General features: G+C 44.6%; 1 protein-coding gene across 1 annotated transcript in view; it reads left to right on the top strand.

Annotated features, from left to right (window-relative positions):
• Positions 1-27,470, top strand: part of Dpy19l1 (dpy-19 like C-mannosyltransferase 1) — an 88,448-nt gene that overhangs the window by 24,926 nt on the left and 36,052 nt on the right. The window contains exons 7-8 of the mRNA XM_051156090.1: positions 16,658-16,715; positions 26,798-26,889. Coding sequence (XP_051012047.1) covers positions 16,658-16,715; positions 26,798-26,889 — 150 coding nt within the window. The remainder of the gene's footprint in view (positions 1-16,657; positions 16,716-26,797; positions 26,890-27,470) is intronic.

Genomic DNA, 27,470 nt, shown 5'->3' with positions numbered 1-27,470 from the left:
CTGCAGTGCAGAACTGTGCGCATATGACTGTGATTTTCCTCTTGAGTTAGTGGAAAGGACTTCGGGTCTCTTACTGTGCTGCTGTCTTCTGCATTCAGTAATATACCTACGTTATTAGCCCAGGTTTGTGTGCACAGCAGTTACTTGATAAGTACTTATTAAGTGAAGAGGCAACTAGGTCAGTTTGAGATAGATTTGCATATAGACTAAAACGCTTAACAGACACCTTACTGTATTTAGGAGACTCAACTCACGTAAGATAAATACAGAAATGGTGTTCTCTTCGGATAGTTTGTGCTTATATTGTTGAAAGACCCTCTCATCCTTTACTGGAGGAAACATGCACACAGATTTCTTACCATGCTTGTAACTTTTGTACCGAAGGCTAAAGTCATAATATTTGCAAACAGGATAGAAGGTTCTGGTCCTATTGAAGGGATTTTAGTGGCACTGGCTCCGTGCAACTTTCTTAGTCTTTAGCCCTAACCTTTCCTGATAAACAAGTGCTTTTCTTCATATATGGGCAATGCTTGTTCAGTTGTTCAGTCAACACACAAATTACACGCTAGACAGCTTCTCTCTTAGGACTGTTGGCTGTGGTGGGAGGTGAGCAGACAGGGTGGGAGGTGAGCAGACAGGGTGGGAGGTGAGCAGACAGGGTGGGAGGTGAGCAGACAGGGTGGGAGGTGAGCAGACAGGGTGGGAGGTGAGCAGACAGGGTGGGAGGTGAGCATGGCAGCATAATGCACATCAGTGGGAGGAGGAGGGAGGAAGGGAGAAGTCTAGAATCCTGAGCGGAAGTTTGTTCTGATGGAAAGGACACTGGAGCCCAACCCTGAGGCATCAGATTAGATAGATGGAAATAACCAAGACCCTTCCCAGTGAGGCAGAAGCGGGCACGCAAGATGTGGAAGCAGCTGCCAAGGTGACAGTTTTACCTGAGGGTTCATGTTCCCCATAGGCGAGAAGACAAAGTCATAGCCATTGGGGGCTGGATGCTGGCCTTCCTCTCAGGCTGGCTTTAAACTCATTCCAAAGAGACTGCAGTACGTTAGAAGTTTTAACTAGCAGTGGGCTATGATCTTAGAGGGCCTCGAGCTGCCACTGTCCCTAGAGGTACACAGACCCAGCACAGCCTAACACTACAGAGCATGGCCTCTTAAGCAGCTTTGAAAACAGTTTTGTAGGCTGGTACTCTATTTTTTTTTTCCGCACGGAAGAGAGTATTTTAGGAGCTGGGCAAACTTGCTTTTCAAGCATGGAGACCTGAGTTTTTCACAGAACCCAAATGTATTGGTTACTCTTCTGTTACTGGTACAAAACACTGTGACCAAAGGCAAGCTGTGGAAGAAAGAGTTTATTTTGGCTTATGGTTCTAGAGGGATAAGGGGTGATCCTGGCATGGAGCCATGGCCACACGTGGCAGGCATGGCAGAAGAGAGCAGGATGCTGAGAGGACAAACTGCAATTGCGGCAAGACTGTCAGTTCCCAAAACCCATCTGGACTTTCTCCAGCAGGCCTGTACGATCTCCCTGAACATCGCCCCACCTGGGGACCAAGTTCCCAGTGCTGAGCCTGGGGGGCACACTCTCATCCAAGCCATTACACCATAATGGAGGGGGAAAAAGCTTGGCACGCTGGCACACCCTGACACCAGGGAGGCTGGGACAGGTGGACGCTTTCTCAGATAACAGAATTTCAGACAGCACCTGAAGAATTTACCCCAGAGGTTGTCCCCTGACCTCTACTGCAGGCACATGTGTACACACACACACACACACACACACACACACACACACACACACACACACACACACACACACACACAGATATTTGAGGCAGATGCTAGAGTAAAGCATTTTTAATGGTGTCAGTACAGCTTAGGCTTGTTGTATTGTATCTGAGTACTGGGTTACGCTGTAATGCTTTCTCTATCTGTAGCTGCAGTCCTACAAATGCCTCCGTTTAAGGTGGCGGTGAGGGAGTAATGGGCTCTGTTTTCCTTCCAGGGTCAAGGCCTATACAGATTGTTTCAGCTCTGCCTGCTTTACTGCCTCTGACCCCTTCTGTACTGCCTCAGCTTGATGCCCTGCCCCCACAGCCTGCATCACCAGTGCACATCTGTTCTCCAGCTCTGTCTTCCTTGTTAGGATAACCACAAAGGGGGAGTGCATGCTGCCTCTCACCACAGAGTCAGTAATCCAAGCCGAGAATTAACCTTTAAGTTGCACAGACCCGAGAAGGCAGAAGAGCAACATTCCATCCTGTCCTCTGGCAGTGGACTTTAGAGCATGGTGACAGGGCCCGTCGGCCATTACAAAGTTACCTTGTCTCTGAGGTTCATGGTATTTCGGCTTCTCTTTATGTGTCCCCCACTTTCCCCTCTTACGGCCTTTCTCTGTGCAATGAGGTTTGCAAACTCCAAGGCCACAGAGCCTTGAGCTACCACCTGGTTAGAAGCTGCTTAGAGCAAACAAGCTGTGAGTGTGTGTGTGTGTGTGTGTGTGTGTGTCCGTCCACTGTGCCTTTTATAATAGAGTAGAGCTTGTCTCTGTGCATCTCTTCTGTCCCCTGTCCCCTATCACTTTTATTAGCCCCAAATTATTTTGTTAGCCTGTGCAAAGGTATCTCTGAAGATAGATGGGAAAACTAACCCAGTTCCTCTGCTCACGGGTCTACTCAGTGCCTGTGTTGTTGCTGGATTATTATAAAAATGCGTACAAAGCATGGGGTGAGAGGCATGGAGGAAAGGCTTGTGGAAAGGAGCCCAGGGCCTTGTGGCCCTGATAGCGCCACTTTCCTGAACTTTCTTCCTCTGCTTGGCATTTGGATACTTTTTAAACTTAGTCTTTTTGTCAGTTTATGGAAACATTTGTCATCTAGGGAAGATTGAGTCACTATTGCTAACTAACTTGAGAGTTAGCCACTTTCCCTTTCCTGGAACTTGGAGGTTGAGAATGAAAACTCCTAAACCCTGAGCCCTGCCTTCATGTCCTTGTGACCAGTCCCCATTCCTCAGCTGCCTAGTGGCCATCAAGCTGTCAGTGAACTCTAGAGTACAAAAAGAAATGTGTCACTGCGGAGATTGCAAGGAGTTCAGCATCACATTATCCTAAACTCAGAGGTCTTCCAGCACTTGCCGTTCCCACAAAGCTTAGTTAGAGCTGTTGGAACAGAGGGCCCTTACAGCCCAGGGAGCTCAGAAGGGAGACCTCCCTGCTCTCTAGAGCACCAGGGTGCGTGACACTGGAAGGCTGAGCTGGTGAGCACTGTGTTGAATACAATTCTTTATCACTGGTTTCTTTCAGTTTTTAAAAATTGCATTTCTTGATTGTGGCTGTGCCTCTGTGTGTGTGTGTGTGTGTGTGTGTGTGTGTGTGTGCGTGCGTGTGCGCGTGCACACATGCACACACGCAAAGGCCAGAGGATGAACTTGGGTATTTGAGACAGGGCCTCACTGGCCTGGACCTTGCCAGTGAGGTGAGGCTAGCTGGTGTGTGGATCAGCCTCTCTTTGCCTACCCAGCATTCGCATTGCAAGTAGAAGCTCCTGTGCTTTTCTTCCTCTTTAAGTGTAGGTGTTCCTGCTCTAAGTGCTTTACCAATTAAGCTGCCCCTTTGGCCACAGGTTACATTTCTAAGTGTTATTACCATGAAGTACTTTTAGAGTCTCATGTTTATTGTTTTCTAGTTTGAAGGTTAGTTTAATTACTTGTCTAATTTTTTGACTGGGATAAAGATGCAGAGTTTTAATAGTTGAGTCAAGAATAAAGAAGAAGATATAAAAAATTGACATAACTATTTGTCAATATAAGTTATGTTAGGTAGAGAGAAGTTAAATTTAGATTTTATCTGGCAGATTAGAAATTTGCAGAACAAACTGATGGTGCCCTCCTGTAATCCCAGTACCCGGGGAGGCAGATCTCTGTGAGTCTGAGGCCAGCTTGGTCTACAAAGCAAATCCAGGATAGCCAAGGCTACACAGAGAAACCCTGTCTCAAAAAACAAACAAACAAAAAAGAAATTTGCAGGGCAGCTAAGTGTATGTCACTTTTTTTCAGATGTATGTTTGTTTTCAAAATAATATGACAATGCAGATATATATATTTTCAGGAGCCAGATAATCATTGCTTTTCATCAGAAATGGAAGTAGGAGGGAAATAAAGAACAGCCGCCTGGTGATTGGGGCTGGCTTTCAAGAACTGACTTAAGACAAATGAGACATCGTTTCAACCATAGCCTATTCACAATATGATTCTTTTCCTGGAATTCTCAGTATTTTAGTATTTTTCCAAATATCCCCTTCTAATTACTCTTCAGGCTCTATTGCTAGTTTATGGCTACAGTTACCTCGTTCAGTAGGATACTGGTATTTGTACACTGTAGATTGACAGTACCAGGAGAGCAGCTCTAAGAGTATGGCTTCCTACAAAGCTTCTTTTTAGGGGAAATTCACACACACTCAAGGCATACACTTTTTTGATTGGTAAAGCTCATACATACCCAAGGTATGAACTTCTTTGATTAGTAAATACAAAAAATATTTGTTGTTGGATTGTAGAGCATGTACCAAGCAGGCAAAATGCTTGTTCTTTGCAGTGTAGCATGGCTTTACAGTCTGTGGTGTCGGGTTCACCCTGGTCATCGTACGTTGAGAGTAGCTTGGTTGGTTTGTTTTGGAATTAGCATCTCTGTAATGATGCACTCATGTATGTCTGGGGAAAATACGCACATATAAAATTCATTAAAACTCACTGATGGAAAATGTGTACAAGTTGCAGCATTATTCTGACAAAGATTTGTTTTTCTCTTTGGAATTGGTCTATGAGAAATATTCTGACTAGTATAAACAGAAGAGTGAGTGCAGTGTTGGGATATAGTGAGTTAGGAAACGAAAGGCAGGAAACAAAAGTATTTGGTCCTAAAGACTGAAGGTGGCACCTGAAAGCACTTTAACCAAGAAGGCGTCGTGTTAGCTTTCTATTGCTGGTACAAGTGGAAAGCTTGGCTCCCGGGTCTGGAGACTCCACCATGACACAGTGGCAGCTCACACCTGCTACGTATGAAGGGCTTAGTGGAAGTGGATTTCTCTTTATCACGTGAGCTTTATTGGAACTTACCACCTTAGGAAGTGTTTTCCAGTGGAGTCCGCTCTCCCTGGACCCCGTTCTTTGCTGGCCTGCTCTTCACTGAGTACTTTTCATGGTGCAGAAGCCTGCCTTACTGTACTATGTGCAGGCTTTGGTCCATCCTCTTTATTTTAGTAACCTCACTTAGGCCTGTGGTGTCTCATGGCAAGTTAGCAGTTTTTTAGAAAAAAACTGAGGTTTACATAATATTATGTAATTTTTCTAAGCTCTCCTGAGAGCTATTCGGTTGCAGTGTTGGGATTTGAATGTAGACCAAGCTGTAGAGTGTATGCTCTGCAGTATCTTTGTGTAAGTCCATTTTAAATGTTCTTTCTACAGAAACTATCTATAGATTTGTTTAATTTGTTATTTACACATTCTGAGTAATGAAGGAAAAAGATTTATTCCATTTTAAGGGGGAGTCCTGTTTTATTTTTAAAAAACTTCACCTAAAGTGCTTTAAAGATTAATGACATTTACAATGATCCAGACTTTCTGTTCCCCCTCTCCCTCCTCCTCCCCTTCCCGTTCCCCACTCTCTGCTTATAATAGTACATTTCCAAAGGTCTCCACAATCCCAGGATTCTGGTATTCTCTCTTTTTTTTTTAATTAAAGAAAACTTAATTTATATATTCATTCACTTTATATCCCAGTCATAGCCCCCTCCCTCCTCGCTGCCCAGTCCCCCCCTCCCTCCTCGCTGCCCAGTCCCCCCCTCCCTCCTCGCTGCCCAGTCCCCCCCCTCCCTCCTCGCTGCCCAGTCCCCCCCCTCCCTCCTCGCTGCCCAGTCCCCCCCTCCCTCCTCGCTGCCCAGTCCCCCCCTCCCTCCTCGCTGCCCAGTCCCCCCCTCCCTCCTCGCTGCCCAGTCCCCCCCTCCCTCCTCGCTGCCCAGTCCCCCCTCCCTCCTCGCTGCCCAGTCCCCCCCTCCCTCCTCGCTGCCCAGTCCCCCCCTCCCTCCTCGCTGCCCAGTCCCCCCCTCCCTCCTCGCTGCCCAGTCCCCCCCTCCCTCCTCGCTGCCCAGTCCCCCCCTCCCTCCGCGCTGCCCAGTCCCCCCCTCCCTCCTCGCTGCCCAGTCCCCCCTCCCTCCTCGCTGCCCAGTCCCCCCTCCCTCCTCGCTGCCCAGTCCCCCCTCCCTCCTCGCTGCCCAGTCCCCCCTCCCTCCTCGCTGCCCAGTCCCCCCTTCCCTCTGCCCCGCCTTTGTATTCTTCATATAACACCCCTCCACACAACAACCCACACCAGCACATCAAATCACATCAGGGCTGAACACATCTTCCCCTGTGGCCTGGCAAGGCAGCTCCACCAGGGTGAAGTGATTAGAAAAGCAGGCAACAGAGTCCATGTCAAAGACAGCCCCCCCTCCCCTTTCTAGGGGACACACATGAAGCCTGAGCTGCCCATTGGCTGCATCTGTGTAGGGGACTAGGTCCAGCCCATTCGTGGTCCTTGGTTGGTGCTTCACTCTCCACAAGCCCCCACAGACCCAGGTTGGTTGGTTTTGTTAGACTTCTTGTGGAGCTTCGGTCCCCTCCAGGTCTTTCTATTCTCCCCCCAGCCCCAACACACAGACACACATTCTTTCACATCTCCCTGTGCTCTGCCCAATGTTTGGCTGTGAGTCTCAGCATCTGTTTCTATCTACTGCTGGGTAGAGCCACTTAGAGAACAGCTATGCTAGGCTCCTGTCTGCGAACATAGCAAAATATCATTAATGGCGTCAGGGTTTGGCTTTCTCCCATGGGGTGGGTCTCCGTCCGGTTGGGCTAGTTATTGGTTAGACATTCCTTCCATCTCTGCTCTGTCTTTATTATCCCTGTACATGCATCTTGTAGGCAGTGTGAATTTTGGGTCAAGGTTCAGGATAACCATACTACAATTCATACAGCCAAAGAAGATAATTAACACCCAAGGGAGGACACTTCTTAAATCTCACTCAGAAGAGGAAATAGAATAGACAGTGGAAGCATTTGAAGAAAGGGGACAGGGTAGGAGAGGGAGCTAGGAGAGAAATGACAGTGGAGGTCAGACTTAGGGAGAGTGGGGACAGCAGGACCAGTGGCTTGCAGAGAAGAGAAACTGGATAAGGCTTCTCCAAGAGAAGCTGGAGACCCCAGACCAGGTATGCTCCTGGGAGGATGTGCGGTATGCTCCAGGGAGGATGTGGGGTACACTCCTGGGAGGATGTGGGGTATGCTCCAGGGAGGATGTGGGGTACACTCCTGGGAGGATGTGGGTATGCTCCAGGGAGGATGTAGGGTACACTCCTAGAAGGATGTGGGGTATGCTCCTGGGAGGATGTGGGGTATGTTCCTGGGAGGATGTGGGGTACACTCCTGAGGATATGGGGTACGCTCCTGGGAGGATGTGTGGTATGTTCCTGGGAGGATGTGGGGTACACTCCTGAGAGGATATGGGGTACACTCCTGGGAGGATGTGGGATACACTCCTGGGAGGATGTGGGGTACACTCCTGGGAGGATGTGGGATACACTCCTGAGAGGATATGGGGTATGCTCCTGGGAGGATGTGGGATACACTCCTGAGAGGATATGGGGTATGCTCCTGGGAGGATGTGGGATACACTCCTGAGAGGATGTGGGGTATGCTCCTGGGAGGACATGAGGTATGCTCCTGGGAGGATGTGGGGTATACGCTCCTGGGAGGATGTGGGGTATGCTCCTGGGAGGATGTGGGGTATGCTCCTGGGAGGATGTGGGGTATGCTCCTGGGAGGATGTGGGGTATGCTCCCGGGAGGATGTGGGGTATGCTCCTGGGAGGATGTGGGGTATGCTCCTGGGAGGATGTGGGGTATGCTCCTGGGAGGATGTGGGGGTATGCTTCTGGGAGGATGTGGGATGACTCTAGCTGACATGCCTAGTAGTAGGGGTCATTGAGTCTGAAGAGGCCTCCCTGTAAGGAGACAGGACTCTGAGTGCAGAAGACATTAGACTTCTACTCTTCTATTTCCACTTAATACCTAGAAGTTAACTTTTTAATATTGTCATCTATCACCATCTCATTTTGCTCTATTTTCATACTATCATGCAGGGGATATTCATAATCATTTGAGTAGTTTTCTCATTTCTTTTTCTTGATGTCACTATATTGATTTTTTTAACTACAACAAAAATTGGAAGAAAAGGTGCCATGCTGTCTGCAGTGCTCCTGTGGCTTTACAGGTCCTGGGTGATGTATCTGCCCTGGGTTCATGCTCCAGTCTCTATCATGTATGACTCCAGAATTTTAGATGATGTGGCAGTATGTTTGCCTCAGGGATAATTTCTCTTCTAGTAGTTTTTAAGCCAAAACTAACAAAAACCTTACTACTTTTTTTTTTGGTGGTGGTAAATAGGAATATCTGTTTTAGTACCATCTGGAGCACTTTTATGGTTTATTTAATCACTTTACAGCCTCATACCAGCCCCCTCTTCCCTCTCCATCTAGTCCTGCCCTTACGCCTCTCCTCCATTCCCTCCACTACTTCTTTTCAGAGAAGTGAGGCCCTACATGGATACCAACCCACCCTGGCACTTCAAGTCACAACAGGAATAAGCTCATCCTCTCCCACGAAGCCAGACAAGGCAGCCCAGCTAGGGGAAAGGGATCCAAGTCAGGGCACAAAGTCAGAGACAGCCCCTACTCCCATTATTAGGGGACCCACATGACAACCATGCTGCACATCTGTTACGTATGTGTACGGGGTCTAGGTTTGGCTGATGCAAACTCTTTAGTTGGTGGTTTGGTCTCTGTGAACCTCCAAGGGCCCAGGTTAGTTGACTGTGTAGGTCTTCCTGTGGTGTCCTTGACCCATCTCCCCTCCTAATCTCTCAGTCCTTCCTCCTGCTCTTCCACAGCACTTCCTGAACTCTGCCTACTGTCTGACTGTGGGACTCTGCATCTCTTTCCATCATCTGCTGGATGAAGCCTCTCACAGACGGTTATGCTAGGCTCATGTTTGCAGTCATAGCAGAGTATCATTAACAGTGTCAGGGTGTGGCTCTCTTCCATCCTGTGGGTTTCAAGTTGGGCCAGTCATTGGTTGGCCGTTCCCTCAATCTCTGCTCCATCTTTATACCTATACTTCTTGTAGGCAGGACAAAGTTTGGGTCATAGGTTTTATGGGTGGGTTGGTGTCCCCGCCCTCCCCCACTAGAAATCTCACCTGGCCACAGGAGATGGCGACTTCAGGTCTTAAGAATTTTTAAATTACATTTTAAGGGTTGTTTTTTCCCTCATTTTATCTGTTATACTTTCTGTTCCTTAGTAAAATTTCAACTTTTTAAGGAATCTAGGTCTGCAATTTTCTTCTGACTTTGTGTGTGTGTGTTGTTTCTTATGTCTAATTCCCACCTTTAAGTGCAGTTTCTGTTTTTCACGCTGAGTGACCCAGAGTCTGGCAGAGAGCTCTCCAACCTCATGAAATCTGCTAGTCTGAAAGTCCCACTCCCTTAAAAACATTGTCTTCTCGGGTCCTAAAGGTGGGCGGTCTCCCTGCTGGGAGGCTGTGGAGGGCACAGTGGAAAGACCACTTTGTCTGTAGCTCTTTCTTTATGGGCCCAGCAGCATCTGCATATGGAGAAAAAAGGGGCAAGGTGAAACTCTTGCATTTTTTCTAATTTAAGTTTATTTTTTAAAATGTATTCACTTTACATCCAATCATCCTTCCCTCATCTCCTCCAGGTCTCTCCCTCCCTCCCTCTTCTCCCCTCTTCCCTTGCCCTGGTCCTCAGGGAAGGGAGTCCTCCCCTACCATCAGACCCCAGCCTATCAGGTCTCATCAGGACAGCCTGCATCCTCTTGCTCTGTGGCCTGGTAAGGCACCCTGCCAGGGAGAAGTGACCAAAGAGCAGGCTACGGAGTCCATGGCAGACACAGCCCCTGATACCCTTACTAGGGGACTCATATGGAGACGGAGCTCCCTATTGGCTATGTTTGAACAGTCCTTTCTATGCATGGTCCTTGTTTGGTGCGTCAGTCTCCACAGCACCTCCTGGGCCCATCTTTGCTGGTCTTTTTATAGAGTTCATATCTTCTCTGTGTCCTTCTATCCCCCTGCCCCGTCCGTAAGACTCCCTGTGCTCTCCCCAAAGTTTGGTTGTGAGTCTCAGCATCTGCTTCAATCCCCTGCTGGGTAGGGAGACTTTCAGAGGACATCTATGGTGGGCTCCCATCCTGTTCCCTCTCTTCAACCACTTCCACTGTCTATTCTGTTTGCCCTTCTGAATGAGAATTAAGCATCTTCCCGTGAGCCCTCCATGGTAATTAGCTTCTTTAGGTCTGTGGATTGTAGTATGGTTATCCTGTATTATGTGGCTAAAATCCAGTTATAAGTGAGTAAATACCATGCATGTCTTTCTGGGTCTGGCTTACTTCACTCAAGAAGACCTTTTCCAGCTCTGTCCATTTTCCTGCACATTTCATGATGCCCTTGCTTTTAATAGCTGAACAGTATCCATTGTCCATTCTTCGGTTGAGGGATATCCGGGTTGTTTCCAGTTTCTGGCTATTACGAATAACACTGCTATTAACATAGTTGAACAGATGTCTTTGTTGTATGGTGGAGCATCTTTTGGGTATATGCCCAGTGCTATAGCTGGGGCTTGATGTAGAGTTGTTCCTAGTTTTCTGAGGAAGCTAACCATTTTTATTCTGGAATGAATCTGGCGTATGGAAGTGATACCTACATAGTGGTGCCACCCACTTGGAACACTGGCACGTGAGGGCCGAGTGGTGCACTCAGGCAGGTGCACTCTCCATTCCTCCTTTACTTCCTTGTGTTGCACTGAGCTAGCTTTCTTAGAACTGACAGGTTTTTTCATGCATTTCCTATCCATTTCCCATCTGCTGACCAGGGTCCCAATGGCCACTCTGATCTGTCCCCAATGCTTTCCTCCTCTTATGGAATATTTACTGCTTCTTTTGTGTACTCAAATCTCCATTGCTTCTTTGTTTTTTTGTAAATGGAGTTAGTCAGCAGAGAATACCTTTTCTTTGGCATCTGAACTCTGACAGTCACCAGGGCACAGGTTGTTCATCTTTTGTCCTTCTGTCATCCTCCTTGGTCAGTGAAGGTCAGAGCAGATCTCTTGGTAGCAGAGACCCTTTTTAAATGTGAGTTTACTTCTAGATGTGTTACAGAAGGCCAAAGGCCCAGAAGATTTATCTGTATCTTTCTCTTTCCCTGTTTGGCTTTGCGTGTGTTCCCTTTTCCTTCTGAAATGAGTAGTCATCACAGCCTCCCCATGACCCGAGTCCAGCTTCTGATCATCTGTTCTTTGGAGGCTCCTTGGTAGAATAAAATACTTTTTTTTATTATCAGTTTCTTAGTCCTCTGCTGGTTCCTACCTGTTTTAATGAAAAGTTAAGTTTCTCATGAGAATATATTTTACGGCTTGTCTTGCTGTATAGTTTTATGTGATATTTTCTGATTCTTACCTATTGTAAAGCAGGCATTTACTGCTTACCCAGGCAGGATTTAGTAAAATGTGTCTTAAATAGGTTGTGTATTGTACCATCTGAAACTTGGCTACTTACATACATCTCTGAATGTTCTAGTAACTTGGCTTGCTGTCACATTCTTTATCCCACCCATTTGGCTTAACAGTTGTATATGAATATTTAACAATAAGTATTTCTCTTTGATATGCATAAAGTGATGAATGCTGTTGTTAGAAAATACTAACATCTTTTCTCCATATACTTCCCCTTATATGACTTCACTGTGTTATCAAATGATACTTCTTTCACAGTAATGCCCATGCCTGACTTCTAGGAGGTACCTATGGCCTTCCTCTGCCCTTGGCTCTGTATTAGAGGTGGACCCAGCATCCTGTTACTTCTGTCAGAGCATCTCAAGTCCCTCCACACACCAAAGCCTTAGTTCACTGGCTATCCAGCTATGCCTCAGCCTTGCCCTCACCACAGTCTTTTGTACACTTCAGCCCATGTGGTTGTTTTACTTGAGACTCTGACAAAGACCAGGCAGCTGGACCACAGACTTCAGGTGGGGAAGAATGGAGAGGGGTTCTGGAGGTGGAGTGGGGGCCAGATCCTGCAAGACATTTGGGCATGCTTTGATGTTTGGATGGAGCTGAGAGAGAGAGAGAGAGAGAGAGAGAGAGAGAGAGAGAGAGAGAGAGAGAGAGAGAGAGAGAGAGAGAGAGAGAGAGAGAGAGAGGAGGGCAGTGAAGTACAGTGAGGAGGACAGTGGGGGCTTGATGCAGCCCATTATGAAGTGCTTTGTGGGTGGTGGCCTGTGGCAGTTTAGTATGTTTAGGAAAGGAAACAGGCCTGGGAGAAGAAGGCCACAAGGCCATAGCCCTCCAGGTAGAAGAGGATGGCAGCCTGGGCCAGTGTGTGGGAGTGCTATTACTACAGATATTAACAAGAAGAGCTGGGGAGTCTCCAGGGAAGCAACTGCACAAAATACATGATGGTTCCAGCAGCAGCAGCAGCAGCAGCAGGAGGAGGAGGAGGAGGAGGGAGCGGCTGAGGCAGAGCAGGTGGGAGGTCTCTCTGCTGGGAGGCTGTGGCGGGCACAGTGGAAAGACCACACGCTGTTGACAGTGAATCGGCACCTACATCTGGGCAAGTGACTAAGGACCACAGCGACGTGTTTGACAGCAAAGCTCCAGAACCAGCAAATCCCAGCAGCCTTTTGTTGAGTGCCATTTGTGTATTTGTTTGTTTTAGGGGCCATCTGTGAGTCTGTGCCGTGACAAGGCTTGCTCTGGTAGTAAGTGTGCAGGTCCTGCCATGCTGAGAGGGAGTGTTTGTTTAAATACCTGCACACGGTTAAGGAGTTGTAATGTAAGCCTGAGAGTTGGACGAGGCCAAGCAGAGAACGTTTTTTAAAACCCTCCTTTGTTGTCATTTCCTTCCCTTGTCTTTACTTTCTTCTTTTTAAATCATTGCAATTGTGCACATATGTGTACTTGACATGTATGTATGGGCATGAGCCGTGGTGCATGGATGGAGGAAAATGATTGGGTTGTTTCTCTACTTGTACCTCTGTGTGAGGTCAGGGGTCTGCACTCAGATTCCCACACTTGAGTAGCAAGAGCCTTTTCCCGCCGAGCCCTCCTGCTGGCCCAGTGCTTGTCTTTCTTTATCGTACCTTTGAGTCCCTCACACATAGGACATGCATCTCCACTTAGCTGCTGATGCAGCTTCAGTAGGCCAGCAAGGTGTGTGCCTTAGTTCCCAACCTTGCAACTGAAAATTCTTCATTCAGTGTCCACATTTTTCTCTTCCCTATTTATTAAGTATTTACATAAGAAAAATCATTCTAGGTCTTATTTACTATAGTTTTGAAAACTCTGAATGCTCTTTTCTTCTCCTCAAATGTTATATTGTGTGTTCCATCATTTTCTACATAATGCCACAGGGAACAAATTAACATTTGTTAATCAGAGGATTGACAAAACCCATTAGAATTTGATAATTGATTTAAATTTTTACAAATTAAGGAGTAAGAAAGATTATTGAATTATTAAATTTCAGAACTGGGAAGGATTTTTAATGGAAATTTTACATTTTAAGCTTCACTGCCCCCTTCTTAACTTTCTGTCTGAGACCATTGAAGCTCAAAGGGCAAATCAAGAGTCTGGGCAGCTGCCTCACTTGGTGAAGAGCGTGCTTACACAGCATGCTGACCTGTTCACATCACTGTGCCTGTGTAAGAAGCCAGCCAGTGCTGCAGCACACACCCGCAGAGACAAGAGGGCCGGGCCTGGAGCTTGCCAGCTAGCCAGTGTAAGCTCCAGGCTGACCTAGAGACCCTGCCTCAAAAAAGAAAGGTGGACATTCACAAGAAAATACCCAATGTTGACCGGTGATCATCACACACACGTGCGCCCATGTGTGTGCACATACACATACACACACAAACATACACATCCACCACATACACAAAAATATGAGTGAAATCTTTGACTGTATGTGGCCAATGTTCAGCAAGCTTGGCATGTTTTATAAGTTTGCACAATAATGGCTTTCATGCTTTCTGACAGTTGATGATAGATATTTTGAGAGATTATTTTTTCTTAATTACTAAGCAATGCTGAAATATCAACTGTGATGAGGGAAAAGGTTAAACATTTTAAAATATTCTGATTACCACGTTTTCTGGTTAGCAAAGTAACATTTTTTGGTGGCAATTTCTAGGACAGGATGGTAGTTTAGTGTTAGGGACACTAATTTTGATTTTTTTTTTTTTTTTTTGAAGTCACAACATTAAGTAGTGATTGCAACTCCCTTATAGGCACTTATAGATAACACTTATCCCTTATAGACAAATTCCTTATAGACACACCCGCTCTGTAGGCTTGTTTGTAGACATCCACATTCCAGCTTCGCAGGTTGTGAAAGTGGCTCAGAAAAACTTGCCTCCCTGCGTAGTTCGCACAGAAGACAGGAGGCACAGGCTTGAACCTGTGCAGTTTGGCAGGAGGGCATGTGTGCGGTGGAGATGGCTCAGTCTCGGAGGCTTGGGGCTGGGGGCAGCTAAGTGAGGCTGGGCGGCTGTGGCAGCTCCTGCCTGAGGCTTTGCACCTCTTTGCGTTTCATCTATCTCTGTCTTTTCACTAAGAAAAACTAAAGACAGGAAGCTCGAGTTTGGGTTCTGTTTTGCTCAAGGGAAGTCTTAAAAGGGGGAATTTCATATTAAGTTCTTAATTTTTTTACTATAATCTGAGAGTGCATTGACTCCAGAGCTTGGTGCTTAAAAGGAACAGCATAGTCTCTGTCTGGTCAGACTACTGTATATTTTTATAAAATTGATCGTTTTAGTGATCTATTTCAAATCTCTGGCATGTTTTCTTGGCCTCTATGACCAGCCACATTTTGAAAGCACGAAAACAACCACCACGGTCAGATTTCACCACGTTCTCTGTATTTATAGAAGGATTAACTTTAGTGCTTGAGTGATGTATTATTGGCTCATAAAAATTTCTTTGAAGTATATTAATTGAATAAATGGAGAGTGGCATATTCAGTGATTGAGCAGGCAGAGCCGTCCATCATAAATCATGTGTAAATTCAGGACCATTTGGATGAAATACAGCATTTGTTTTGAAAGTGGACTGTTAGATCATGCTTTGCACAGAGTAAGTTTTTGAGCATCACCAAACAGTCTGTAAGAGTGGCTGGGAGTTTTCCTGAGTTGTGTTACAGTAGCCAGCATCTTACTGGATAAAGATGGTGTCGCCCAACAGTAAGGAATTACAGACCTGAGTCAGTTGATAGGACAGACGATTCTAGCGTTGTAGCAAAGTACTGTATGAGAAAGGCTGGGCTGTGTTTCTCCAAGAAAGGGAAGTTTCCTTGCTTGGGATTTAAGTATGAGTGGTAACTTCAAAGAGATTAGATTAGAGCTCTCCGGATGAAAGGTCTAAATGGAGATGCATGGTTCTAGAAGAAATTTTATCTATAAAATTTTGAAATAGGAAAACCCTGCCTAGACAAGGCAAGCAATAGAGAAGAAATAAAATTGACATACTTAGCCACATAATAATTAGAAGTGCTAGCTGAATACATTATAATTTATATCAAAGCAATTTATGACAACCGACCATTTGATTACCACAGTCTATAATAAGAGAAGCATGCAGTCATAATAGTTGAATGCACAAGGATGTCTGCTGGCAGTTCATGGAAGAAAAATGTGCATGTCACTGTAACAGTCCAGGGGTCCTCCCTCCCAGTAGGGAGGGAAGTGAAAGGTAAAGTGACAGTGTAGGGGAGCTGCACCTGTCGGGATGACCGGGAACTGATGCGGTGCTTACCAGAGAGAGCCACGCCCACGTCTGTCCTACGGAGAGAAAAGTGTCAGCATGTGTATTCCCAACATGTGAACACAGCAAGAGCCTGAACATATCTGCACACACATTACAAAGAGCTGAAGGAAATGCAGTGCTCTACTATGCAATCTTTCACATTGATTTAAAAGATGCCTGTGGTAGCAATTATTAAGAATAATCATAATAAATTAGAAAAGAAAGAATACCAGAGAGATGTGAATTATGTGCTCACTTGTAATTGTTTGGCTATAGAGAATGATTTGGAAGGAGAGATAGGTAAAAATGTCAGTAACTTTTTAAAAAATGACTTCTTTTAGTTTTTTTTTTTTTCCCACACCTCCTACGCCCCTCCTTCTGAGTGTGCACATTTTGTAGGTGGCCAATGAGGTGTTTGGTTTTATTTTTCTGAGAGAGGATCTCATACTCTGGCCTCAAACTCAAATGCAGATAAGCTTGGCCTTGAACTCCCGATCCTCCTGCCTGTGTCTCAAGTATTGGACTCAGAGGCCTGTGTCACCTCACTGAGCTGGTAAGTGAGTTTTAAAAAATGTAGTGAATAGTGATAGTTTGGAAGAAAAAGAGCATTTGTAAATAAGCGCAGGAGAGGTCTTTTGTGGCCAAGGCAGGCTGTGTTGGTGGAAAGTTACCGTGGTGCTGTGATTGAAGGCGTCAGTTACAGGTTCACCCTCATTTCTGACAAGCACTTTCCTTTTCCTCTCCTCTTGCAGTGGCAGCCGGCTGGGAGGCCTGGTCACAGTGCTGTGCTTCTTCTTCAATCATGGAGAGGTAGGTAGTCACGATCACTACTGAAGTACAAGCTTCTTCAACCTAATTCTTACAGTTAATCTGGAATACTGTTTATTCCTTAAGCATTTAATCCTCTGATTTTGACCCCAAATTTAATTGCTGGTGGTCTCCTGTGACAGGAGTCTTACTGATTTGAGCAAAGAGTGAGTCTGGTTTTAAAGATGGTGTCTCTCATGCTAGGACTAATGAACTTTTAAGTATCCTATTGAGACTATTTGCCAAACCTGTAAGTTTGTGAATATCCAAGGCAGGCCAAAGATAGCAACGTTGTCAAGTACGTAGTCTCTGCGTCCGTGCTACCTGGGTTCAAATCCCAGTTTTCCCATTTATTATCTGTCTGTGCATTCCCTCGCTTTGTAAATGGGATTCTAACATTACTCACCTCATAGTGTTATTGCATAAATCAAATGCAGCTATGTTAAAGGCCTAATACAGCCTTTAAAACATAAAGGGCCATGAGCTTGTTAGCTCAGATAGGTAGTTTTACTTATTACTAATAGTTTTCAAATAAAATTCTATAAGTTCAAATTTTCAATAAATTCTTTCCTCTAAGTTAATCATACTTGTAATTTTTTTTTTTTTTTTTTTTTTTTGGTACTATGTCTGTCTAGACTTCTTATGGAAAAGTTTGTATGAGGAAGGAAAAGGATGTGTGAGGTGTCTGCATCTTTTCTCTCTATGCCCTAAGTGCCTGCAGTCTTTGAACATGCACAGGTTTTAAGCGTGAGTAATGATACGCAAACTGGACCAAAGATGTTAGCCAGTTGCTAACAGAGTCTCACCTGATGTACACTCACTGTTTAGAGTCACAGAAATGCAAAGTTGAGTGGCCTCGGGTTAGCCCTCCGCAAGTGAGTGTAGCAGCAACAGTGCATTGCTAGAGTGTGAGTTTGAACCAAAGGAGGGAAGAATTTGGCTTTATCCTAACTGTGGATTCTGCACGTTGTAGTAACCTGGATTGTGGGATGTTTTGAAGTTGATTCTATGAGAATGGTGTCTGAAGTGGAAACAGGAGCTTAATAATGCAAGAAAGGGGCATTGTCTGTAAGAATAGGATGCGGGGCATGGCGTTACTGAGCATGTAGATCAGATGCGGCCAGAAAGGCACCGTTGTTGAGCACAGAAGGCCCTTGTCCCATCACGGTTTCCTGGCTTGCCAGTGCCCCCTTCATGTTTTTCTTACAGTCTTGATGCTAAAGTAGCAGGAACAATCTTCACTTTTAAAAGTGGAATTCAGATCGGTTGGGTATTTTTTTTTTTTTTTAATGTTGTTGGTTTTTTGCTCTTAGTATGTTCTAGCTGTTTAGTTTAGTTAAAACATGCTTACTTAGATATCATTTTCTTAGGAAGGGTACATGAAACAAATAAAATTAGAACTTTAGCTTTATGGAAATAACCAATTAATTGTTGTATTTCACTTTACTAGTTTAGGGCAGAAAAGTAATATTTTTGTATAATGACATTGATGTTTAGAGCATACGCTACAGTTTTGGTAAATATTGGTAAGAATTGAAGTAAGCCCAAACCTACGATAGTGTTATTCATTTGCTTTCAGACTATGACAGCTTTAGACCCTTTTTTCTTCTAATCTTTTAAAACTGTTTATAGCTGGGTGCACGCCTTTCATCTCAGTGCTCAGGAGGCAAGATGGTGGAGCTCTGAGTTAGAGGCCACTCTGGCCTACAGGGTCAGACCAACCAGGGCTACAGAATGAGATCTGTCCAACACACAGACAAACAGATAAACAAATGTATTCAAGTTTTAAAGTCTCAGATGTTTGTATGACAGGAATCATCTACTCTGCTCCTCCCTGTCACACATCAAGTACCTTTTGTGGAACACTGCTCAGTGAAATGGCTGTCGCTAGTAACCAGTGCCTTCCTTTGTAAGATTGCATTTGATTCTGTGAGTAGTTGGGGTACACATGACACGGCTTCACATGAGGATCACTGGACAGCTTTCAGGGGCCGGTTCCTCCTTATTGCGCGTGCTCGAAGGATCAAATGTAGCTTGTCAGGGTTGGCAGCAGGAGCCTTTACTAGCTGGGTCATCCTGTTGCCCCACGCTTTGCTTTCTCAGACCAGACGTTTATTCACATGAGTGAATTATTCATACACCAAAACATATCCTTGGCTTATTAGTTGCCCTTTTTTCCAAATTTTTTATGCATATGAGTACTTTAGTCTATACATCAAAAGATGGCATCAGACAGATGTGAGCCACCGTGTGGGTGCTGAGAATTGAACTTAGACTCATTGGAAGAGCTCTGAGTGCTCCTGACCACTGAGCCATCTTCCAGCTCCCTGCTAGTTGCTTTTAAGTTTTGTTTTTATTAATACATTGCCTCAGTAGTGGATATAAGACAGTATTTGGCAAATTGTAATGTTTTTTCCCACAGATTATGTCACAAAGAAAATCTTGCTTTAACAGAAGAACAGCAGCGTTTGTTTATAGGGCAAGAGGTATTGCTGGAGGGCAGAGCGCTTGCCTAGTACCCTGAAGTCCTGCGCCTGCTCCCCACTTACCTAAAATGATGGATAGCACAAATAGATTAATTCAATCTTTAAAAATATGTAGAAGACCTTGAAGTCTGAAACATGTGATGGAAGATAGGGGCTTTTTGCCATCACAAGTGACAGTACTGAGGGTCTGCATTCCAGGGTAAAACACGCAGATGAGCTTATTTCTTTATTCTTATGCCACTGTGGGAAGCTAAGATGACAAAAGCCAACAACTCTGCTGTGTTTGTCATATGTTTCCTTGTCATGAAACCAGAAGTGTGTGCCTTAGGTTGACAGTATAGCACACGAACTGAAAAGAATGGAGCCTGGGGGCTGCTCCGCCCTGGGGGACACGCATAGCTCAGGAACCTTCCAGGAAGAGCAGGTAGAAAGGCTATAGAGCCAGAGGTTGTAGATAACATCAAGGAAACTGTATTTCCAGCTGCTACGTGGCAGTTGCACATGTGATCTCACAGGGATTGTGACAGCATGTGCAAGCTTCAACCAGAAAAAATCCAGGCATAGGGCAGGGAGGGTGGGCAAGAAGCCCCACCCCTAGCTGAGGAGCGACTAGTACTCCATAGCTTCTGGGCGGGGTCAGTCAGGACGGGGCTCCCTGGGAGACAGACCATGTTCACAGGGCAAGACCCACTCCCCAAGCAGTCTGTACAGCACAAACTGGACTTGACATGGTGGTGGTGTGGGCTCTAAGTTGGGTGGGTGTGTGGGGAGGATGGAAACTTGTGGGAAGAACTGGGAATGTAAGTGATTTGGTAAAAATATGTTGTATGAAATTCCCAAGGAATTACTAAAAATGTTGTTTAAACAAAAGATGACGAGGTTCAGGCTGTAAGAGGACACTGTGAATGTCAGGAGACCCATAGAGTAGCTCATGCTTATGGGGAGAACGGCAGCCTTGTTTAACAGATACAGTGGGAAAAGCTAAATGACACAACCGTCCATGTTGGCATTTGCCTGGCAAGGTGGTTATCACAGGTTGAAACTGGATAAATATCACAGAAGGACCTTGGAATGGGGAACAAAATCTCATCGAGTAGAAAAGGAAAATGGCAAAGAGAAGGAAGAAACACTTGAGGATGTAGGAGGAAGTAAGCTTACACAGTGTTCATTGTACACCAGTTAAAGGAAAGAAAGAAAGAAAGAGCAAAAAACTTTCTTGACTTGATTTGTTAGAAGCCTTCATACATGAAAGGGCTGGGCAGTGGTGGGGAGAGTACACAGGATTCCCCTGAACAGGGCTGGGGGATATGGCTAATGAGAGGGAGCTTGCCTAGCATCTACAAGGCCCTGGGTTCAATCCCCAGCACTGCAAAGAGCAAAACAAAACCAACTAGTACTGTATGTTCTTCAGCCTTGTGAGTGTGAGAGTGTGAGTGTGTCTGTGTGTCTGTGTCTGGCTGTCTCTGTCTCTGTGTGTAGGTATATATGGGTTCCTGCAGAAGTCAAAAGAGGACAGTGGATCCCCTGGAGCTAAAGTCACATTTGTGAGACATCTGCCATGGGTGCTGGGAGCTAAGCTCCTGACCTGTATAAGGGGACCAGCTGCTCTTAAGTGCTGAGCCATCTCTCCAGCCCTGCTTCAAGTATTAACTGCTAGATGTTCCTTTTTACGTGAAATAAGATTATTTAGCTTTTCCATATAGACTTTTAAAAATTAATATTCATGATCAATGTTTTATATAAAACATACTGTCATTTGTGAATATATTCACATACAAACAAAAAGGCTTTTAAAATTGTAAATTCCATTTAGAAAAGCAAGTGAAGGTAGGTGGAAATATTGTCTTGTGGATCATGTATAACCCTTTAAAACTACCCCAACATATTTATTCATGTTAGTTTCTTAAATTCATTTATTTATTATTTTTGAGAATGTATTTAATATACATTATTCTCACCCATTTGAATCTTCCTTTTCCGTGTCCTCTGTTCTCTCCCAAGTTTATGATCTTTAATTACATTGTTACATGTATATATGTATGTGCACGTGTGTGTGTGTGTGTGAGAGAGAGAGAGACAGAGACACAGAGACAGAGACCGAGAGCGAGAGAGAGGAGAAGCACATACTGAGTCCAGTTAGCATTATTCTTATGTGCCATTTGTAATTAGACAACCTAACTGGGTCCTCATCTCCCCGGGAGGAAATTCATTTCCTATTTCAGTAGTTCCTGGCAGATACTGCATTTCATTTGGAGGTGGGACCATTTGCAGTTTACCCTGTCCACAGTGCATGTCACTGGCTTGTCTCAGGCAACCATATTGTTGAGATTTCTTGGGTGCATTTTTCTCTGTCATGTCTCAGGGATACTATTTAGAAGTAGTCATCATGGGCCTCTGACTCTTCAAGTCTTTCTGTCCCCTCTTCCATGATTTTTCTTGAGTCTTAGGTGTAAGTGTGGTATTACAGATCTGCCAGTTAGAGTTGGGTGCCCAATAGTCCCTGAACTCTGCAGTTTGGTCAGTGTGGGTCTCTGTAATCGTCCCTTCTGTTGTATAAAGAAGCATTGCTGGAGGTGAGCGTGCCACTCACCTGTTGGTGTAAGGATAGGCTTTAGAATAGTTAGACATTATATTGCTTTAGGAAAATGCCAGTAGTAAATTATCTGCTCAGGTCTGTGACTTCTCCACCATGGATAGTTAGCTGGATTTGTATTACCAGGCATGAGTCCCTTGTATTGAGTAGGTTGAGTGTAATTAGATAGCTGCTGTTTATACCCAAGACAAAAATGCCACTATTGCAACATTGTGGCTCTTTTCCCAGGCAAGTCATTGTTATGGTTTACAGGACTTACAGCTCAGTAGGAATATTGTTAGCTTCTCTTCTGTGACAGCTTATATAGCACCTTCTGAGACCGTGGAATCAGTCCTCAGAGAGGAGGCTCCTAGTCCACTTGCATCACAATTCCTCCACATCTTACAAGTGTGGTGTCTTCAGCAGTAGGGTCTTACTTTCAAGTTCTGGAAGTCATCCAAAGGCAATGGAAAGCAATAGCCAATATTGGGTTTTGGAGACTCTTGTATTCCTCTGACCAACAACGTGAGGGCCATATGCTGTGCCTGGGGCTGGAGTTGTATTAGGTATAGGGATAGCACCATCATCTCATATAGTGTGATTGCATTAAACACACACACACACACACAGGCACGCACACACAGGCACGCACACACACACACTGTCACACACAAAGATACACACATACATTAAGTGAACTGGCTTTTCCAAACATCCTCAGTGTTCTCATTCCTCTCTGCACTCCCATTATTTCCTTTGTAGCAGCTGCCTCCCGCTGTCAGCATTTCTAGAGCTCTTTCCTTGCTTCTTTGCATTCTTGAATTTCTAAATATTGGAGCCAGGATCCACAAGTAAGAGAGGACGTTCAGTCTCTATGGTCTAGGTGACCTCAGTGTAGTATTTTCTAGTTCTATCCGTTTGCCTGAAATTTTAATTTTCTTTGCAACTGAACAGGATTCCTTTGTGAATATGTACCATACTTTCAATTATCCATTCATGAGTTGAAGGACATCTAGGTTGTTTCCATTTCCTGGCTATTTGGACTAGGGAAGCAAAGAACACGGATGGGCAGGTGTCTCTACAGTAGGAGGCTGCGTCTCCGGGATGCTGGTAACTGGACTGAGATTAAAATATAAATCTTCATAATACTAATTGCTTATTGGCATGATTATGTTGCTTATATAAGACTTGGAGAACAATTCTTAGAACACTGAAAACAATTTAGATAATCTTTATAATATTCTTTCATAGTAGGAAGCTATAATATCCCAGTGTGCATTAAATGGAACCACTCAAGATTCAGTAAGTCATGACTACTAAGCAGGGCATTTTATTAATTTTCAATGTATTTTTAAATTGAAAATTGATAATTATATGATCTGTAGATACATTGTAGATTTGGTCAAAATATTTGCCAACATTTTGTGATTCAGAGGAATAAACTCCAATGAGAAGTTGAATTTATTTTCAAGTAGAAAGGTGAAATATTGAAACAGCCTACTGAAGAAACTTTTGACATTTCCTCATTACAGATAGCATGGTTATATAACTGATTTCTAGTGAGGTCAGACTGTTTATATTTGAAAAGCATTCTGGTGAAAATAGAGTTTTGGAGGGGCATATTTTTAGCTTGTAGACTTTGAATTGCTTTTATTTTATTCATGATTATAGATACTGATACTCTATGCTATGTCATTAGTCTAATAAAGTAAAACTTGTGCAACAGAGAAAAAAAGATATTAAAAGTATTCTTAGAGCCATTTTGAAATACATAGTGTGTTATTCACCGTGGTTACGGGAGTGCACAGGCCCCTGACAGGCGCTCTTCTAGTCTGAGGCTTTGTGCCTTTGATCCGACTTTTCCCTTCCCCCTACACCACATCTTCTTCCTACCCCCAATCCTAGGAAGCACCAGTTTATTTTTCATTTTTCTGAGTGTAACTTTTTGGATTTCCTGTATAAGTAAGATCATGTTTACCTTCACTTATATTTATCAATTTTTCTTTAAATTTCTTTTAAAGTTTTCATTATATTGTGTGTGCGTGTTCATACCACATACACCACATATGAAAGTCAGAACAATCTGCAGGAATTGGTTTTCTCCTTCCCCGTGTGGGCTTGTGGATCCTGGGCATTGAACTCAGACCATGAAGTCAGGATTTGGGCAGTGCCTTTACCTGCGGAGCTTTTCGTTTAGCATGCCTCTGTTTGCACACACGTTACTCAGACAGGCATCTCTTGCTCCATTTGCAAATGAGATGCGAACACCTTGTTATATGTTGCCTGAAAGTTGCTACATTATGACTGACTTTTTTCATACTTAAGAAATCAGTGGTAATATTGTATACTGCACAGTCAACATTTCCTAGTTATTGCAGCCAGTTCCTTTATGCTTTTGAGTTGGGTACGGGACTTGCTTAAGGACCACACGTGGTTTTTAGTTACCGTTTTATCTAGAGGGCCTCTTGTAGAGCAGCCCCTCCGTCTGTCTTCTGGATGGGCACACAGACACGGGCCTCCTGCTTTGTAAAGGCCCCATCATTTGTTTGCTTACCAGTGGGTCCCGACTTGACAGTTTTTGAAGACTGTAGCAGGCGATATATCATTTTTATTGCAGTACATTGAGAGACTTGTGAGACCAGTTTGCCACATTATTGGATTTCTTCAAGCAGTCCCATGGTTCAGGTGGTGAAAGTCAGATTTATCTGTTGAAGAGATGCTCTTGTTCCTTTTATATTACTAAGTGGTTTGTGTCTTGATGCTGTGAGATATAAAATGTCTTGTTTCCTTGAAGCATCTTACCAAGTGCTCACATTCATTGATGATTATTGCCTGAATCATTTACTCTGCTGGCCTTTGAAAATGGCAGTTTCCTGATTCTCTTATATTATCTACATTTAATAATTGCTGTTCTATAAAGACAAATTTTCACTCTTGCTTTCTTTTACTATTATTATATACACTTGAGTTCTTTTTATATGTAGTGTTTTGTAATCTGTCATCGTAATTCTTTTTTTCTCTGTCGTCGTAATTCTTGATGTTAAAATCACCACAAATTCAATAGTAGCCTTGACTTTAAATGGTGCATAATTTACATATATTAACGTCACGTGTAGTAACTGTCAAGCTGAGCAGATTTTACATATGTACCTAGTTATGCTGTCTCTCTGTACATCAGGGGTTCTCAGCCTTCCTGATGCTGCCACCTTTTTAATACCGTTTCTTGTATTGTGGTGACCCCAACCAGAAAATTATTTTAACGCTACTTAGGAATCTTAATGTAAAAATCTGGCCTGTAGGATATCTGATATGTAACCCCTGTGGGGTCTTGACCCACAGGTTGAGAAGGGCTGCTCTAGATCAAATATAAGGTACAGTTTTATCCCTCGACAGGCGGTCCCCTGAGCCCCTCCATGGGAAACAGCTCCTGTCTCCGTCATCATTTATGGGTTTGGTACTTTTGTAACTTTATAGAATTGAATTCCTACTTTTTTTTTAGTAGAGTTTTTCTCCTTTGAAAAGTCATGTCTACCTGGCCTCCAGCTCCCTTCGGAACCTTCTAGTACGTCTCCCTCCCAATTTCATGCATTGTTTTGGTAGGGGGTGCTAAGATGCTAATGCCCCAGTGGATGTAGTCAGCTGTCCACAAGTACATGGGTGTTGGGCAACCCACCGGGGCATTGGCATCTTAGCACCCTCCACCAAAGAAAAGTGACTCCCTCCTTTAGCAGCCAGCCACTGGCAGTAGCTCCTCGTAGGTTGGGACTGAGGCAGCCCCTCTGGATTCACGCCAGAGCTGATGTGAATTCGTGCGTGCGGTAGTTAAGTCATGTCCAGAAAACCAGTCACAGCACTCCTCCCCATCATCCAGCTTTTTCATTCTTATGCTCCTCTTACATGGTGGTACCAGGGCCTTGGGGCCGCGACAGATTGATTTAGATGCCCTATAAACAACTGAGTACTCATAGTGTCTTGCTCTCAGCACTTTGAACTACTACAAGTCTGAATTGACCATCACCCACCACAAGAAGAAGCTTCTGCCAGACTTGAGAGCACAGATCTGTGCATGTGAACATAAATATTCATAAGGCAGTTGGATAGTATGACCTTTCTCCAGGATGCTCAGTAGCGCTGCTGCAGCAGAGAAGAGAAGAGCCCATGAGCCCGTCCTGTGTCACAGCCACCTGCTGACTTGTCGGGCCCCCGGCAGGCCGCCACAGCTGCAGTGGCTACGTCATTTACAAGAGACGGCTTTCTGCAGCCGTTCTCCTTGTTTTGTGGCTCTTCAGTCCTTTCCACTCTGTCTCCTGAGATGCTCTCTGAGCCCTAGGAGAGGTGGGAGACCTGTCCTGTTAGGGCTGAGCACTCAGCTGTCACTCGGGAGCACCGTAGGCAGCCATGCATCTGCATTTGCTGCTGCTCATTGCAGAGAAGGTGGAGTGCATTTCACGTCTTTTGATATGTTCTTTCAGTCTCTGAACACTTTCTTATCTCAGGACCACCTTGTTCCATGATACAGAACCAGCTATTTTCACATAATCTTATATCCCATTGGGAAAAATGTATTTAGAGATCACAGTCTGAGCTATTAAGTGCTTGCATCTCTCCTAGCACATCTGACTGCTAGGAACAGTCACACCCTTCTAGCACTTTTGAAGTACATTGTTGTAACCAATACTTACTCGACCTGTAACTGTTCTACTCTCAGGTATATCTCCAAAGAAAATAAACATTTTGTCAAACGTTATCCAGACCACTGTGTTTGCCACATCCCCATTTACGATATCCAAGATACAGAAAGAACAGCAAAGGTTGTTGTCCGCGTGCATCTTGAGCCTCGGGTGCCTTTTCCCAGCGAGGCCTCCCACTTCCCAGTGTTCTGTTTATGGGAAACCCAGCAGCTCGTCTTCAGTGCGCCATTTGAAGTGCATTTGGGAAGTAGTTGGTGTTCGTTGATCATGCCTCTTACCGTGTCCTCCTCACTCAGTGCCTGGAGTAAGTGTGTCCTGTGGCATGTCTGTTTGCAGTGCACGCGTGTGATGTGGACGCCCCCCCTCCGGGAAAGCTTCTCCTACCCGTTCCTTGTGCTTCAGATGTTGCTTGTGACTCATATTCTCAGGTAACTTTCATTTCTTCTCCTATTGGGGGTTGTTTTCCCTTAAATAACTTAAACCAGAGTTTTGTAAAGTTTTTTTTTAAATGATGTCTTATTTCCTTAATAAAAAATTAGCATAGTAAATTAATATGATCTTGTTATATTGAATTAATAAAGAAAATTTGTATGTATCTTTTCAAAATGTAACTTTACAGATAGTACCGAAGACCTTTCCTTCCTCTGCCCTCTGGTCCTGTCTTTCCTCTGTGTCCATGGCGACTGCTCAAGATGAGCAGATGCACGTTTACTCCTGCTTCCCACAGTCACTCACCTTTCTCTTTCACCACGTCAGCCGTCGGGACTCCGTCCTGTGGGATTCAGTCCTTTGAACTGAGTTCATCGAGTCCCAGCTGGACGCGCTCACACGTGGACTTCGTGGCCTCTTGCTTCCTGAGCTTCCTTAGCTGCTGCCCGGCAGAGCGCAGCTATAGGAAGAAACCACCTATGTAGACCAGAGGAATGCTGGGAGAATTCCTGTGCGGAATCTATAATTGAGTTTGGTTTAAGTACCACTGAGAAAGAATAAGACCAGCTTCTCTTTGAGT

Source organism: Acomys russatus, chromosome 14 (assembly GCF_903995435.1).
Source record: "Acomys russatus chromosome 14, mAcoRus1.1, whole genome shotgun sequence".
Classification (NCBI taxonomy): Eukaryota; Metazoa; Chordata; class Mammalia; order Rodentia; family Muridae; genus Acomys; species Acomys russatus.
The sequence above is the reverse complement of the archived record's forward strand: the minus strand, read 5'-3'. Positions and strand labels throughout refer to the sequence as shown.